At 41.5% G+C, this 18,158-nt stretch overlaps 1 protein-coding gene across 1 annotated transcript in view; it reads right to left on the reverse strand.

The window, feature by feature from the left end:
* Positions 1 to 17,671, reverse strand: part of LOC109927969 (adhesion G protein-coupled receptor F5-like) — a 73,826-nt gene extending 56,155 nt beyond the window's left edge. The window contains exons 1-2 of the mRNA XM_048596439.1: positions 17,519 to 17,671; positions 1,148 to 1,264 (exon numbers count right to left, since the gene is read on the reverse strand). Of these exons, the coding sequence (XP_048452396.1) occupies positions 1,148 to 1,252 (105 nt within the window). The 5' untranslated portion in view covers positions 1,253 to 1,264; positions 17,519 to 17,671. The remainder of the gene's footprint in view (positions 1 to 1,147; positions 1,265 to 17,518) is intronic.
* Between the last annotated feature and the right edge of the window lie 487 nt (positions 17,672 to 18,158).

Here is an 18,158-nt window from a genome sequence, read left to right on the forward strand (position 1 = left end):
TGTGTGTGTGTGTGTGTGTGTGTGTGTGTGTGTGTGTGTGTGTGGCTTGCAAACTCATTGCAGTCTCACAGTGAGCTAAGTCATAACATTGGGTGCACACGGCACAATCTTTCAAGATATATTCTCTTAAAGGCAAGGTTTAAAAACAATACACCTTGTCCCAGATTCCAACAATGGGCTCAATTCTGCTCTGTCTCCTCACAGAAATACACCCAATGAAACAATAACTGATCCAGGCAAGCTGTCCCTAATCTTGATATTTCAGCCATGCTTCAGACAAATCCCAACCAAACTTACACTTCCTTTATGTGATATGATTGCACTTTGTATTAATTGAATTTTCTCCAATGAAAAACTTTCATTTCAGTAAGAGCAAAGGTTAAAAAAAAATGATGTGAGAATTTTGGTCATTTTTCTTTCTGATATAGATAATTTATAGAAGTCATTTGGCAATGGTCTAGTGATCATAGAAACCCTACAGTGTGGAAACAGGCCATTTGGCCCAACAAGTTCACACTGCCCCTCTGAAGGGCATCCCACCCTGACCCATTCCCCTACCCCTACATTTCCCTGGTCTAACCCACCTAACCTAAACACCCCTGGGCACTATAGCATGGCCAATCCACATCTTTGGACTGTGGGAGGAAACCAGAGCACGCGGAGGAAACCCACGCAGACACAGGGAGAATGTGCAAACTCAAAACCAGATAGTCACCCAAGGCTGGAATTGAACCTCGGTCCCTGGTGCTGTGAGGCAGCAGTGCTATCCACTGAGCGACTGTGCCACCCCTATGATATTATAGCTAGACTATTAGTCCAGACACTAGGTAATATTTTGGGGACACAGCTTTGAATCCTGCCACTGCAGATGGTGGAATTTGAATTCAATAAAAATCTGGATTTAAGAGTTTAATGATGACCATGAATCAGCAATTGTTGATTGTCAGGAAAATCTCATTTGGATTCACTAACGTCCATTAGAGAAGGAAATCTGCCATCCTTACCTCGTCTGGCCTACATGTGACTCCAGAACCACAACAATATGGTTGACTTTTAACTGTTGTCTGGACAGCTAGGGATGAAGAATAAATGCTGGTCCAGCCAGTGATGCCCACATCCCATGAATAAATAAAAAAATGTTACTCACCAGAAGAGAAGGATTTGATCTGTGTAGCTGACCAACTTCAGCTTGAGCACAATGACAAACTAGCAACAGCAACAGCCAGAATAATATTGTCTTAAGTTGGGGCATTATTCCAGATATCTAAAACAATAGAAATATTGACATGAATACAGAAAGCAAAGAAAATACATAAGTAGAAAACCACAGTATAGTTGCAAAAGCAGAATACTGCAGAGACTGGAAATCTGAAGCAAAAGCAGAAAACATTCTTGGCATATCTGAACAAACCTCTGGATGGACAAACTGAGAAACATTTCAGCACAGGAGAAACTGTTCTGAAATAATATATTTTCTGTTTTAACAATTGCAGTATATAATCATCTGAATAATTTAATTATAATGAAAGTGATGCAAAATCTGCAACAGTGTGGAGCCAGTCTGTGGTGAGTTACAAAGTGCATTTGACAAGAGTGTCTCATGATTATGATGTTTCTGGTGGTGAAGTGATGTGATCGGGACAAGTCACATGAAGATTTCTGACTGGTGTCGCATTGCTTGTATTTCTTCTCTTCAACATTGCAACATTGCCTAACATGTCCCTAACTCTACATGTTTCTTCGTCAAGTTTCTGATCAACTTCACTTGTGCGCTTTCCAATTTTCACATCTGCTTTTTTTTCAGTTGTAAGTGAAATATAATTTCTTAAACTCTGCAAAAGCTAATTGATCCTTCTCACGCTACTCAAACTGGGAGCAGAGCTTAAAATCTAACTAACGTCCTTTTACAAAATCAGGAAAAAAAAATACAAGACTTCATTTCCCATGGTTTTGCCCCCAGAGGGCAGCATCACTCAAAACTTTCACAATGACATTCCTACTGTACTGCCACCTAGTGATTGTCCACATTGTGAACAGAATCACATGAGTATGTTAGATAACAAGGTGTAGAGCTGGATGAACACAGCAGGCTAAGCAGCATCAGAGGAACAGGAAGGCTGACGTTTTGGGCCTTGACTCTTCTTGTTGCTTAGCTGCAGCTGATTACTGCATTCATGTATTTCAACAAAAGCAGAATGTTGCAGAATTTAGAATGACAGACAGAAAGTTTTGGCAGCACCGAGCAAGTTACTCATGTTCATTCATGGGATGTGGGTGCACCGGCTGGGTCAGCATTTTTATCTCTAATTGTCCTTAAGAAGGTTGTGGTGAGTTGTCTTCTTGAAATGCCATAATCCATCTGGTGTAGATTTAAGTTTGATTTATGGTCAGCTACACAATTGGAAATTATTCAAAGTTGTCTTGTTCAAACTTTCTTGCTTTGTTCTTCAATGGGATTATGATTTAAATATAAGCGTGTGGAGGCTGTCAAGAGAATGGATCAGGATTGAAAGTATTATGGTCAAGGAGAGGGCTCCAGGACATTGACCCAGGGATACTAAAGGAATGGCAAATATTTCCAAGTCAGGATGGGGAAATTGCAGGTGCAGGCTGCAGCCCACGTCCTTCTAGACAGTAGTTGACTTAGGTTTCAATAATGATTTCTGCAGTACATCATGTAGATTGCACATATTGCTGTTACTGAGTGTTGGCGGTAGAGGGAATGAATGTTTTCGGATGCAGTTCTGACCCTTTCCTTATGTCTGTGAGCACAATATCCTAATTTGTTATAAACAGACCCTGGTGAAATTCCCGGAGTTAGATGTTACCCCAAATTGTTAAGCCTCCATGTGAGAAGGGATGAATTGGCTCACCTTCTTTATTCCCGCACTACTTCAAGTGGTTGCAGCAAGGTTAGCTTATAAAGGATCACATCCTTTTGGTTGCCTTTCGCTCATAGATGAGTGAGTTTGTAAGTTACTTATAGAACCTCATAAAGGTATAAATAACTCAATACACATATGTATGTTTATATGTTTGAATAAACACAAATTAAAAATATTAAGTGAGTCCAAAAAAAGATAAAAGTTAAAAGAGAGTCCTTCTTGTCCCATTTCCTTACTACTTGCTTACTAGCTAATTAGCTTCCAGTACCACTCTGAGTAAGAGTCTTTCTATCTGCAATGCAGGGGGTGATTAGTTATTTATACTTCAACTGTGACCATCACACTAGTGCTCGAACCAAGGCTAGTACACATGAACCTTGGTTCAGTAGCACACTTTCTCTCCTAGCACACATGAATGCCAGGGTTGTTGTCAGTAATAGGCCTTGTTTTCGTATATTCCTGCAAGGTCAAAATACGAAAACTATCTGCAAGAGGTGGCTTTCTATTGAGAGAGCCAAGAGAGTTAGGCCATCCTTATCACTTCCTGTGTCTTATCCTTATGTCTTCCTCTCTATTTGATATTTCCCTGACATGCTGTCAGAGTGACATTCCAAGGGTTCCACACAGGGCTTTCCCAGACCACAGTGAATTTACAAGTCTAGTCTTTTTTATGCCTGTAGCAGACCACTTTAAAAAAACACATTTTGCAATTAAAAGTTAGGTCTATAATACGTTCAGTCCTGATCCATTCTCTTGACAGCCTCTGCAAGCTTCTATTTAAATCATAATCCTTTTGAAGAACAAAGCAAGAAATTTTGAACAAGAGAACTTGGAATAATTTCCAAATGTGTAGCCGACCATAAATCAAATTTAAATCTCCACCTTAACAGACATGATTATTTTCAATGAAAGTATTTGCTTACTATGAATGTTTCATTCAGAAAGCATTCTTCTTTGCGATTGCATCTTACATATTATCTTTTTTTTATATTCAGAAACATAACAGTTCAGTTGAGCACGTTTCCTGAACTGAGTCATCTCTGGCAGTACTGTGCTATTGATGAGTTGTGCTATAGATAAACTGTCTCCTAAATATAATGCAGAACTGACAGACTGTGATCTCTATCCAGGTAAACCATGTTTATGGTTTCATGTTGCAGCAATTCACAAAGATTTTCTCTAAGATGATACAAATAGTTATATTTTAAAATTAGCAGAGCCCAGGTAGTTTTGGCTAGCACAAAGAACTAGCCATTTGGTTACAAAATTGGCTCAAAGGTAGGACACAGAAGGTGGTGGTGGAGGGTTGTTTTGCAGATTGGAGGCCTGTGACCAGTAGTGTGCTGGAAGGACTACATTTTATCATTTATATAAATGGTTTGGAAGTGAATGTGGGAAGAATGGTTAGTAAGTTTGCAGGTGACACCAAAATTGGTGGAGTAGTGGACGACAAAAAAAGTTACCTCAGAGTACAACGGGACCTTGATCAGATGGGCCGATGAGTGGCAGATTGAATTTAATTTAGATAAATGTGAGGTGCTGCATTTTGGACAGGGAAATCAGGGCAGGACTTATACACTTAATGGTAAGGTCTTGGGAGTGTTGCCAAACAAAGAGATCTTGGGGTGCAGGTTCATAGTACCTTGAAAGTGCAGTCACAGGTAGACGGGTAGTGAAGAAGGCGTTTGGTACACTTGCCTTTATTGGTCAGTGCATTTATTCTAGGAATTAGTAGGTCATGTTGCAGCTGAACAGGCTATTGGTTAGGCCACTTTTGGAACAGTGCATGCAATTCTGGCCTCCCTGCTATTGGAAGGATGTTGTGAAATTTGAAAGGGCTCAGAAACAATATACAAGGATGTTTCCAGGGTTTGAGCTATAGGGAGATGCTGAATAGGCTGGGGCTTTTTTTTCCCTGGAGCATCGGAGGCTGAGGGGTGACCTTATAGAAGTTTATAAAATCATGAGGGGCATGGATAGGGTGAATAGTAAAGGTTTTGCCCAAGGGTAGGGAGACCAAAACTAGAGGGCATAGGTTTAAGGTGAGAGGGGCAAGATTTAAAGGGGACCTAAGGGGAAATATTTTCATGTACAATATGGTGTGTGTTTGGAATGAGCTGCCAGAGCAAGTGGTAGAGACTGGTACAATTACAACATTTAAAAGGCGTCTGGATGGATATATGAATAGAAAGGGTTTCGAGGGAATGGGCCAAATGTGGGCAAATGGGACTAGATTTATTTAGGATAGCTAGTCGGCATGGATGAGTTGGACTGAAGGGTCTGTTTCTGTCTTTATGACTCTATGACAAGAAGTAATAATGTGTCAGCGCTCTAATAATTGCTTCAATTGCAGTTACACAACTGCCAGTGCACGATCTTATTGTGCATCTTGCCAAGTTTTTCTAGTTCAACCACAACACTGACATCAAACTGACAAGGTGGAAAATCACTGAGGAATGCCCTTTCCTTAAGAAGTAAGGCAATTCCAAACCAATGCTGCCCTTTCATCAGCCGAGTGGTGGAAACTGTCACCAACAGTGATAGCAAGTGATAATTACTCAGCCCTAACCTGCTTAGTTTGGGTTCTGCCATAACTTCTTTGAGTAGGCAGCGAAGAGGGTATTTAGGGTTAATGGTGTTGGGGGTTGGCATTTGTCAGAGTGAGTGAGGGAAGATATTGCAGGCAATAATGGGAGTGGCAGTGCAGAAGCCTTGTTAGTTGGGTACAGTGGCAGAGATAAAGTGAGTGTGAGGTTTTGGAGGGAGGATGGTGGCACTTACACTGGCAGAGTGGAGAAGGTCATTAACCTTCTTTCTACAGCGCTGGGCATTCCTGCAGATGGCTGAGATTGCCACTAACACTGGTGACAATTTGAACCAGGCTGTCATGGTTTGGTGTCGTGGCCTCGTCTGCTTGTCCTGTGGGAACAGGAGGTCCCACCTGCACAGCACCCCATCCAGCGGGACCTCCACATCCCTGCCCTGCAAAACAGGGCAAGTGTCAAGATCCATGCAGGGCAGCTCCAGACTGACTGTACTTGTCTGGATGCACAACAACCTGTTAAAGACGGTACTGGCACCAGAGATACTGGTCAATTCTGGGATATCCCAGCAGTGGCAATCTGTTCTAGGAATGTCATATGGTAAGACAGGGTGAGAATCAGGCATGAAGGGCAACAAGGAAGTAGAGTAGGTATTTTATACAGCACATTTGCTAAGATCTGGTGAGAAATCTCATTAGGTCTTGCAGTGAAAAGCCCTTCAAAAACATCAAGGAAACTCGTACATTGTCAAAAAGACATAAAATTCAGCCCAGGGTCTTTCAAGAACATCATTCAAATCAAATCTCTCCATATTTGACATAAATAGAGTGAATAGCTATACAGAAACATATCACTATTCCTACACATACAGTGGCACATTGTTCTTTACCTAGAGTTAACCTTTTGTCAACAGGCATAAGCTTATAGGGACATAGTAATTTGCCAGAAACTTTCAGATGGGGAAGTGATTGAAGAGGCAGCTATTAAGTTGGATCCATTTTAGAGCTGATGTCTTTCTTATAATGATGTAGTACAGGTCATGGTGAGGTTATCTTTTGGTCCAATCAGGGCAAAATAATTCCCATTAGCAGAATTTGGAAGAAACACACACAAGGAAATAATTGGACGTGATTTCCTAACGATATATTTGAAATGCGGGCTGGGATTTCTTAATGAGCTAAATCAAAGTTAGCTAAGTACATGAATACGGCAAACCATGATTGATGAATATATGTGCGTGAGGGCTTAGGTTAGTTGGGGTGGGAATTAGGGGCTATTGGGAATTGGGGTAGGGGAAGGGAGTTGGGCGTTCTGTCTGAGGACAAGGTCGTGAGGGCATTGGGTCTCAGGTGTCCAACAGCCATCAGTGGGGTGAGGGCCGATGCTGGAGGTTGTGTCTTGGAGAGGCCCGTTAGGAATCCATGGAAGATCGGGTGGTGGTTGTGGAGATGGGATAGAGGATCGGTTATGTATCAAGGTGCAGGCTTATAGTTAGTCAGTAAGTTACAGCAGGTTTAAAAACCTCTAATATTTCCTACATAACAATTCAGGTAAACGAGTTGAAACTATCCAAAGCCTCCAACTCTATTTCAGTGTTGGGGACTTTTCAGAGGATTCCAGATCAGGGTAATTACTGACTTATTAATCCTGCAGAATTAGATATGTCAGGACTTGTGCATGATCCCGACACACAACTTCAGTTGACAATTTGGCAGAACTATTGTCCTATTGGAAAATTTGAATCCAATCAACTACATTTCTCTTCCTTCTTCAAAAATATCAACAGGAATATTTACCACAAAACTAGCTATACCTTTTTAGGTTGATCTTGGATATGGAGGGATTTTCTTATGAGGATAGGTTGGGTAGTTTGGATTTATACTCAGTAGGGTTTAGAGGACTATTGCAACATAAATGGATCATAGAGGCTTACCGTCATGGAGGTCAAAGAGGTTGTTTACCCTTGTGGCACAGCCAAGGACCACAGGGCATAATTTTAGAGTATGGGCTTGCCCATTTAATACAGAGATGTGGAGGATATTTTTCTCTCTTAGAAGGTCATGAATCTGTAGAGTTGTTTAACACAAAGGGCCTTTGAGGTTATGTCAATAAGTATACCTAAGGCTGAGACAGACAGATTTCTAATCAGGGAGGGAATCAATGGTTGTGGGAAAACGGCAGGTAAGTGGAGTTGAGGATTATCAGAACAGCCATGATCTCACCAAAACAGCAAACTCAATGGGCCAATGGCATACACTACTCCTATGCATTATATTATGGTCTTATAGTTAGTTTACATAAGTTACATATAAAGCACAAGGTAACATAGATAAGAGGACAAGAGAGGCAAAAATACAACCATATGTAGTATTTCAACATTATGATCAAAATGATGAAGTTGGCATGAAATAAAATGGAAACAAGCATACTTTTGAGCATTATACAACTGCAGCTGCTTATTGGAGTTACTATTGTAGAACAAACTTACCAAAACAAAATAATTGATAAATTGTTCCACTTCGGAATTCTACACCCTCATAAAAACTCATACCAATGTGACTCCGCCTGATAAAAGACAGACAGCTGATAATAGATTGGGAGTGCATTGTTTCCCAAACACATTCCAGATGTGTGAGAGCTGAGTCAAAAAAAATCTCTCCTCTTACCAAGAAGGCAAAATTAGCGGCTTTGATGGCATGTGTTATTCAATTTGTTCAAATACTTTAGAAGCATTAGCTAACATAAATGAACCGGTAATACAGGTAAGCTGCCACTTTAATGTTACTTCAAATAAGCAGTCATTATAATTTTAACAATATTCATCATCCACTTCCATGTAAAGCTATCAATGTCAGTGGCGTAATGTTATGCGGAAAAGGGATGAAATGAAGCCATATTTAAACGTACACGACCATGTTTTTATCCTTCAGAATTGTTCAGACAGTTCTGTTAGAGACTATTCTGTTGGTGCAGCTCAATTTCCTCCTCTTGAATTCACAAACGTGCCAGCATCAGCCAACAGGAACTGGCCAATCAGTGAGTAACCACAGAAATACTCATCTGAAACTATTGCTGAGCTATGCAGTTACTATCACTGCATCATGTGCCCTACACAGGGGACGGGAGCACCACGCTGAAGGTGACTACCACCATCTTTCTTGAAAATAATCAGAAGTCACATGCCACCAGGTTCTGGCCCAACAGGTTTATTTGAAATCACAAGCTTTCAGGGCGCAGCCCCTTTGTCAGGTGCAGTGAGAGGGCAGAGCACACAGACATAGAGTTTACAGGCAGAGAGCTCAAAAGCAGAGAGATCAAAAGACCATACAACTGGTGTGAGTGGTGTGTCAGATGATTGGTCTTTGCAGTTGATCCAGGAGTATTAGATGGTGATTAAAGTGTTGACAGCTGAATAACCAGCAAAGGGATGATTTATAATCTGATTAAGTGAGGCAGAGAGATAATTACCAAAAATTAAGAATAAGATGGTGCTGGAGACAAACCAAGTGACTGGAATAACATGGTAGGTAAAAGAGTTGCATGCCAAGGGTCTAACCAAAGTAACAAGTAACCCAAAACTGTACAAACTAATTAGGGTAGAAAGATCATAACAATTTATCAAGTTGATGGTCTCAAAACAGGAGAGTAAGGAACATTTTACAGATACAACGTCGAGGGGTCACATGCAGCGCGACATGAACCCAAGATCATGTTTGAGGCCGACTTCATGGGTAAGGAACTTGGCTGTCAGTTTCTGCACAGCGATTTAGCGTTGTTGTGTATCTCAAAGTCATTCTCGGAGAACGATTACCCGAAGATCGGAGCTGAGTGCCTTTGACCACTGAAGTGTACGCTGACCGGGAGGGAACATTCCTGTCAGGCAATTGTTGCGCGGTGTCCATTTATCCGTTGTCATAGCATCTACATAGTCTTGTCAATAGACCATGCTTTGGGGCATCCTTGCCTGCAGCATATCAGATAGGCAACATTGGCCGAGTCACATGAGTATCTGCCGTGTACATGGTGGGTGGTGTTCCCATGTGTGATGGCAGTATCCATGTCGAAGATCAGATATGTCTTTCAGAGGTTGCCATGACCGAGTTGTGTGGTGTTGTGGTCGATGTTGTCCTGAAGGCTGGGTAGTTTGCTGCAAACAATGGTCTGTTTAAGGTTTGGTGGTTGATTGAAGTGGAGGTGTAGAGAAGATCTTGGCGAGATGCTCATCATCAATGACATGTTGAAGGCCACGAAGAAAATGGCGTAGCTTCTCCACTCTGGGGAAATACTGGGCAATGAAGGGTACTCTATCAGTCGTGTCCTGTGTCTGTCTTCTGAGGAGATCATTGCGGCTTCTCACTGTGGCAAGTTGGAACTGTCGATCGATGAGTTTAAAATCCTATGAGGGTGTACTTCAAAACCTTCAGATGTCCATCGCGTTCCTCCTTGTCTGAGCAGATCCTGTGTATGTGCAGGGTTTGTCTGTATGGGAAGGCTTCTTTAATTTGTTTAGGGTGGAAGTTAGAGAAGTGTAGCATCATGAGTTTATCTGTGGGTTGTGGTACTGAGGTGTCCATCCTTGATGGAGATGCATGTGTCCAAGAATGAGACTGATTCTGAACAGTAGTCCATGATACATCAGATGGTGAGATGAAGCTTGTTGATATCGCTATGTAGTTGTTTCAGTGATACCTCGCCATGAGTCTAAAAGGAAGAAAATGTCATCAATGTATCTGGTGTATAGCGTTGGTTGGAGGTGCTGCGCAGCAAAGTATTCTTGTTTGAACTTGTGCATGAAAATGTTGGCATATTGGGGAGCAAATCTGGTCCCCATGGCTGTTCCATGTGTCTGGACGAAGAACTGGTTGCGGAAGGTGAAGGCATTGTGGTTGAGGATGAAGTGGATGAATTGTAGGATGGCATCTGGAAATTGGCAGTTTGGTGGTATTGAGTACTGAGGCTGTTTTAGTGATGCTGTCATTGTGGGGGATGCTGGTGTAGAATGCCGAAATGTCCATTGAAACGGAGGAATTTCCTGGTTCGACTGGTCCTTGGGTGTTGAGTTTCTGTAAGAAATCTGTACAGTCATGACAGAAGCTGGAGGTTCCTCGTACAATGGGTTTCAAGATACCCCCGACATAGCAAGAGAGGTCCTCATACAGGGTCTCATTGCCTGATATGATGGGACATCCAGGTGTTGGCCTTGTGCATCTTCGGAAGTCTCCTACACAAGAAATACGTGGGATGAGAGTGCATACTCTAAAGTTCTGGATCAAAAGTCTTGATCAGTCAGTTGAGGTGATGATTATGTCCTTTGGTTGGATTGGCAGGTAGTTGTCTGTAGTGTTCCTGGTTGTTCAGTTGTCGGTATGCTTCTTTGCAGTAGTCCATTCTATCCTGTATGACGATGGCTCTCCTTTGTCTGCTGGTTTGATGACAATGTTGCGATTGGTCTTGAGAGCTTGGATGGTGATGTGTTGTGCTTGGGTGACATTCTGTGCTACCTTGTGAGTATGAATCTGGCGTTAACACATTTCCTGATGGCTTGAGCCTACATGTCCAGAGGGGTCTAATTCAACTCCTTCGTCTTTGGTCACTGCACCATGGATCTCCCTGCTGACTGTTTCAGTTTTGTTGGTTGTCTCATTAGGCTCACTGCTGACATCTTGGGGTTTGTGAAAGAATTCTTAGATCCTCATTTGCCTGATAGAGTCCTCTGTGTCGGCCATGAGACCAATGGGGTCCATTTTGATAGTGGAGCAGAAATTGAGTCCTCAGCTGAGAACACCAATTTCATCCGGTTGATAGGTGTGGTCAGATAAGTTGACAATGGATATCTGCAGCATACACAGCAAAACTACCACTTGTGTCTATGACCTAATGGCAATGTCCACAGGGAGTAGTTCTCAGTCAGGACAAGGGAAGATACTTTCAGTCAGGGAGTCCTGGCACTGTAAGTCAAGAGCATCATCGTTTATTAGTCTAGGGGCTTCGACATGATCCATCATCTACATCAGTGGGTCTGTATCTCTGCAATCCATGGAGTGGACTATTGTTAGTCCTGCAGGTCCAGCGCAACCTGAAACAGTGCTAAATCAATTGGGGAGCTACACACAGATCAGCCAGGGTGCTGGTCAGTTATCAGTCAGGCTGTCTTCAAGTTGTTTAGAGGGTGGACCACATTCAGTCTTGGAGGTCAGCTCAATGGAAGTCACTGGAGATTACCAGGGGCCACTGCTGTGATATGGAAACTGGGGAAGTCAATTGTGGGGACTGAAAGCAGTTCACTATGATTAGAAGGGGACAATGATTGTGAAGGGGAGGTAGGTCAAATGATCATATAAGGCTGGCGATGATAATATATTGAAAGACATGCTGTGGGAGGAGGAAAATGAGTGTTATCGATGGCCACAACTATCCTGGCTTTGGTGTTGCACAGTGCAGCATGTTCATAGAATTCCTACAGTGTGGAAGCAGGCCATTCAGCCCATCGAGTCCACACCAACCCCCCTACCATGTCCCTGTAACATTTTTGCATGGCTAATCCACGTAGCCCACACATCCCTGCACACTCTGGGCAATTTAGCATGGCCAATCCACCTAACCTGCACAAGTTTGGACTGTGGGAGGAAACCAGAGCACCTGGAGGAAACCCACACGGGCGTGGCAGAATGTGAAGACTCTACACAGACAGTTGTCCAAGGCTGGAATTGAAACTGGGTCCCTGGTGCCGTGAGGCAGCAGTGCTAACCACTGAGTCATCATGCCACCCAATAACTGATAAGTTACAGGCTACATTGGGAATTAGGGAAAGAGTAGTACTCTTTTATTCAGGATTCTCAGATGGAATGATACTAAGGATGGCTAGCCTGTGGAGCTTGGTTTCTAAATAGCAATATCTTTACAACTTGTATCTGCATTGTCATGTCAGCATTATCACCTATGTGCCCTGAGAAGCATTTCCCTTTGGTTCCCTTCCCAAAACATATAAGGTGAAGGGCAACTCGTATGTGGCAGCACTTGACTGAGTGCATGGCAGGTCTTTACAAAAGGCATCAGCACTGGGAAACCTGGGTGACCCTGGCAATGGCGAGTACTTCTGCCTCTGGCGAGAGGGAAGAGAAGACAAGTGGGGCATCAGGGAGGTATGGCGCATAACTAATATGGCGAGTTTCAGAAATCGGCTTGAGAAATTTCTCTAAGGCTCAAGGAGAAAAACTACCCCCACTACTTGCCAAAATTCATACTTAGCCAATTTCTGGAAAAAATTCCATCTTAGGAAACTAATAAGGAAAGCAAAGCAGAAATATGAGGAGACAATCTTAAAAGTAATAGCACAATGTGAAGTAATCTGCACATAACTCAAAAAAAAAGAAATTTGACATGGTGAAATGGAGCCCAAAGGCTGAATCTAGTTGTAGAGATGGGAAAGAGTGTAGACAGCTTAAGTGATCAGCAAGTTGCATGGTGGGCTGGTCAGAAGATCTGCGCTGGTGTTTTTTGAGAGTTTGTCCCAGTTATTTTAGGAGTTGTTAGACCCTTCACCCTCACAACCCTCACAAACCCATCCCTGCCTCACTACCATCCCCTCAGTAACATTCCTGTTTCTGCTCCTATGTCTTCTGTTCTTATAGACATGAGGGCAGGATTTCTTCATTTAAAAAACATATTTAAAAGTTCCAACAAGTCTTCCTGACTCCTCAACAAGCATCCCTTGGGATGAGGTAGGTGGACAAAGCATAATGTTATCAACAGATCACACTGGCGCAGAGAAGTAAGAAAGTTGGTGGCATTGTTGAATGCCAGGTCAATTTCAGAATGATTTTGTTACATTTGAGATAATTCTAGAACTTAAAGAAGGACATCCAGAATGAGTGATGCACATCATTCTTTGCTGCATTAAGAAATTTACAATTCTCTCATTAGCATCACCTTGTATCTCCTTCTTTGATTGGTTGGCCATTCTATATATTTTTTTTCATTACTATTCATTTCCAAGAGTAAAATGATGTTGCATATTTGAGAACCTCATGTGGTGGAAGATCTGCGCAATATTAGGATTCCAGTAGTATGTTCTGTTACTTTCTTCATTGAAAGATTCTGCCTGTGAAACTGGAAAACAATGTGATCTTCCTCCTGGGTTGGGGGTCCCTCTGACTGCCCCAGCCTAGGGGCAATCAGAGGCACTGATGGATTAATGACATTATCTATGAAAGCCAGCTCTTTGTTCTTGCCTCTGACTCCCCTCTCTCTACAGTGAGAAACCGATTTAAAGCACTTAACCTGTGATAGGGTTGGATACTCGTCCTTTCTTGTCCTTCAGCTCTTGAACCGTTTGGTTGGGAGAGACTATATGTTAGTTACCACCAAACACACTTGCACCTACGCTTAAGAAGAAGAGAATTTGCCCCCATAAGTTCTGCCTGCGATACTTTTCTTTTCAATCAAATCAGCCCAGGGAGGTTCCTTAATTTAAAACCACTAAGTGACATTTGCCTATGCTGCTGGTTACAAACCAATTGGATATTAATGAGTAACTGAACAGTCTTATGCACCACCAGACAAATGACTGCAGGTATGGGTCCTGAGACTGCTCAAGCCCAATAAATGTAAAAATCATGATTATATTGTATATCTTGCATATACAGAGAAAGACGTCTATTATTTACTTGATTCATTTATGTGCAATGAAGCTGAATGATGTGCATCTTCCCTCAGCTAGCCAGTTGTGGAGATCTGGCAGTGCCTCCAAGATCCTTTTCCTGATTGTAAACTGACTTGATGTATACAAGGTTTGATGTCCTTTCAGTAGATATATCCCTCTGCTTGATCCTTCGGTTGCTCCTCCCCAGGCCAGCTGGTCTCACTTGAGTGCATTGATGTAAATTTGGAGTTTTGCTAGTTCACATGATCTTCTTTTCTTCTTTCTTCATTCTGGATGGTCATTCATGAAATTATCAATGGGTGTTTAAGCATTTCAATTGGCAACATTTAAAGTTTTATTTCTTTGACTACAAAGATGGTGATTCCCAACTGAGAGAAAATGGGGCAGCCTATTTTTAGAGTACTATTTCCAGCAACATCCCCACTCCCAAACAATTTGGAGTAAGCATATAATATCTGAAAGGGGACTTTCCCAGCACAGATATTTGTTGACCTATATGCATCTGTTGCCTGTGTGCAGGTTCATCACAAGGAACAATCAGCTTTGCCCCAATCTCCATTGCCAAAGCCCATAGGCAAATGGACTCTGGCAGAAGACTGTGCATGACTTTAATAGTAGGAATCTTGATGCTGCATCACTGCCCTCATGATCTGATGGGTTGACGATCTGATTTTGGTAATGATTCAAAACATATAGACTAAGATCAACTTGTTATTGCAGTCTTCTTCCAGCTTTGCAGATGGTAAGATGCCGAGTATTCTTTCACTTGTTCTGCCATTGAGAACTTTTTGGACCACACTTTGTCTGCACTTCTCTCTCCCCAGTCCTGAATCTTGTCACCAGGGTGACCCTATCAGGAGTAAGAAGCCAAGCTCCTATCTGCATACTTCAAGGAATTGTTGAAGCACACAAGCCTCTCCACTGTGTCAAAGGTGGTGAATTAGGAATACGTATCATTGAATGGGACACTATACCAGACAAAATGCCAGATTTAATCTTTGGTGTTTATTAACATGTTTCTTGTAACAAGTGTGCATGCTTGAACCATACAGGGAGAAGTAATAATCCTGATTGTTATATTGCACACATACATGATCATGAGGTGAAAGGACTGAGTTTGGTTATAATGTCCCTCACCTTTACAAGTGGGTCAACCCAGTCAACACCCATACATCAACGATGGCGTTTACACAAAGTTCTGGGAGTTACCAGTGCTATTTGAATGATTCAGTGCCTTCAAAAACAGGAAGGGAGAAAATTGTTGGGAACACCAGTCAATGAAAAAATATAACATTTATACCTCATCTTTCACATGACAGCTGCTCAAACTGAAATTTCATGTAAGATTACTGAGGTAATGGTAAATGGCAAGGTAAATGAGGTTATTTTCTTAAGAAATTGTTAAAGGCTAAATGATTTCGATACCAAAACTCAGATTTTACTTTTTGGTAGGCACTTCGGGGAAAGTCAGTACTTCATAGCAAGGGGAAAGGAGGAGGAAGGTGCATGGAGGAAATGTTAATTGGTCCATTGATCATTTCTGAATATTGAAATATGTCCAAGGCAGCCTGTGAGACTAACATTTCCTCATCTGCTTCATCTAACATCTTTTATTTTCTAAGTTTAACTAGTTGCAAACTCTTCCCTGGAATCAAAAACTTGAGGATAACTAAGGTCACCAGGGAGATAAAAGAAAAAAAATACAGAAGTGTTTTGCTAAGCTATTATTTGAATTCAATTTTTGACCCAATTCTTTTTCATATGTGTAGTAAAGATATCAAACAGGAAGAATAGATTTAAAATGGTTGTGCTGAAAGAACTTGCCCCCAAATCCTTAACACAGACCCATTACTTGTTTAGCACTATTGGAACACTATTGCCTAATTTTATAATATTCTCATTCCTGCGATGTTCTTGTATAATTTATACAAATTTTACCATTGATACTAATTTATCAGATTAAACAGAGAAACTGTGATTGTGACAAAAGTAGGCTACTCCACACTGGAAAAGTTCAAAGACAATTAATTATTTTAGATAAGTACACATTGTAATGGCTTAATTGATGAATTGCAACTAAAAATATTCAGCAATTTCTCCTCTTTAGGTGCTGACTGACATGTTGGACATATCAGTATTTAATGGGACTAATTTGAGCATTTTTTTCTCCAATGCCTCAACCTAAAAGAGTGAAAGTGTGTTTGATTTTTCTATTTTTTTTCTCTTTAAAAAACTATTTCTACCAACAACGCGTATTTACATGACATCGTGAATAGAATAAAATGCCCCGAGGTACTACACAGAACGTCATCAGGCAGGCATGTATGATCTGAGTCTCTGTGAATCTCTGAATGGGACTGGCCAGAACGTTTGACCCTGACTCTACTGAGGCAAGATTGTAGGAAAATCTCTGAGGAATATAAAGGGAAACGACCCAAATTGAAGTCACACTGCTGGTTTTATCCAGCTATCATTCAGACTATTCCACTTAGAGTGGGGCTCCATCAACTCATACTCAAGATGTGAAAACTTCATTTCCCGGTGAAACATTTCAGAGATCTGCACACAACTAAGAGGTATGTCCACTTATTTGTAACATGAAAGAGATTCAATCGAAACTTCTTTAAACTGCCCAAGAAATTTAACAGACTACTTGCGCGGTTGTAAATTTTTCAATGCCTTACTACATAAAGTTTTACATCAGTTACCAATGTAAACTTAGGCCGCTACCTTTAGATTCATACACACCTGAACTCGCTTTACAGCAACATAAAAATCAGAATCGAACTGCAATAATAGTTAAATAATAGCTTAGCAAAACACTTTTGTATTTTTTTTCTTTTATCTCCCTGGTGACCTTAGTTATCCTCAATGTTTTTGATTCCAGGGAAGAGTTTGCAACTAGTTAAACTTAGAAAATAAAAGATATTAGATGAAGCAAATGAGGAAATGTTAGTCTCACAGGCTGCCTTGGACATATTTCAATATTCAGAAATGATCAATGGACCGATTAACATTTCCTCCACGCACCTTCCTCCTCCTCTCCCCAGTCATCTCTCCTTGCTTTGAAGTACTGACTTTCCCCGAATTGCCTGCCAAAATGTAAAATCTGAGTTTTGGTATCTAAATCATTTAGCCTTTAACAATTTGTTAAGAAATTAGACTTTAAATAGATATAATTCCCGCAAAATCCTCTGATATTTCCTGACAGAAACAGATTGAATATCTCGAAGAGGGAGAATTACCTCTTGTTAGGCGAATGCTAAACTTGTTTATAAGCAACCAGGTTACGATCTCATTGAATATCACACACAAAGGAAATCTTCCACCTATCACAATGTCAAACTGGAAATATATTTCTAATGTTTGCTTTCTTTTAAGTCATTTGCTCAAGAACACCTCATTTTGAAGCGGGAAGTCTTTCTTACCTTTTATTTTCCTCCGAGAGAAAGATTGATTCGGTTTAAATCAAAGCTGTTCTTGCCCCGTGTGAGAATCGCTGGCAAGTTTCGAGTCCAGCCCAGTCGGGTAAAATACTTCCTCCTGTGTTCCACAGTCACTGAGAGAGACTTCAGGCAGGTGCAGGCACCGCCAACCAGCCCCAGGTTAAAACTGCGGGATTCCTGAAACCGAACCCGCTGAGAGAGTGCAGGGGAGGGTGGTCAGCTACATCCTGCAGAGATATGCAAAATATTCAAAAACCTCAACATCAGCACTGATGGCAGTGCGTGTGAGTGAACTGAAGGAAAGATATTCACAAAGATCGCCAAATTCCCATTCTTTTATAGAAATTCATGCCATTACTAAGGCGCTGTCTTATAACACAAAGACGGCAGAAGAATGTTTTATAGTGAGACGGATTCTGAGATTGAACAGTGTTAGTGACTGCATTTCCGCAGGCAGACACGTCACTGCCACCTTTTCAAATGTGAATTGGAGCCCAACCCAACATCGTGTCCGGACAGTGAAGGCCAGTTTGATTCGAAATCTTTAAAATACTGGCCCTTTCCAAACGTTTAGTGACATCAACAGCAGCTGTCGTGGGGGACAGGGGGACAGAGGGACAGG

The sequence above is a fragment of the Rhincodon typus genome, chromosome 5 (assembly GCF_021869965.1).
Source record: "Rhincodon typus isolate 14 chromosome 5, sRhiTyp1.1, whole genome shotgun sequence".
Lineage (NCBI taxonomy): Eukaryota > Metazoa > Chordata > Chondrichthyes > Orectolobiformes > Rhincodontidae > Rhincodon > Rhincodon typus.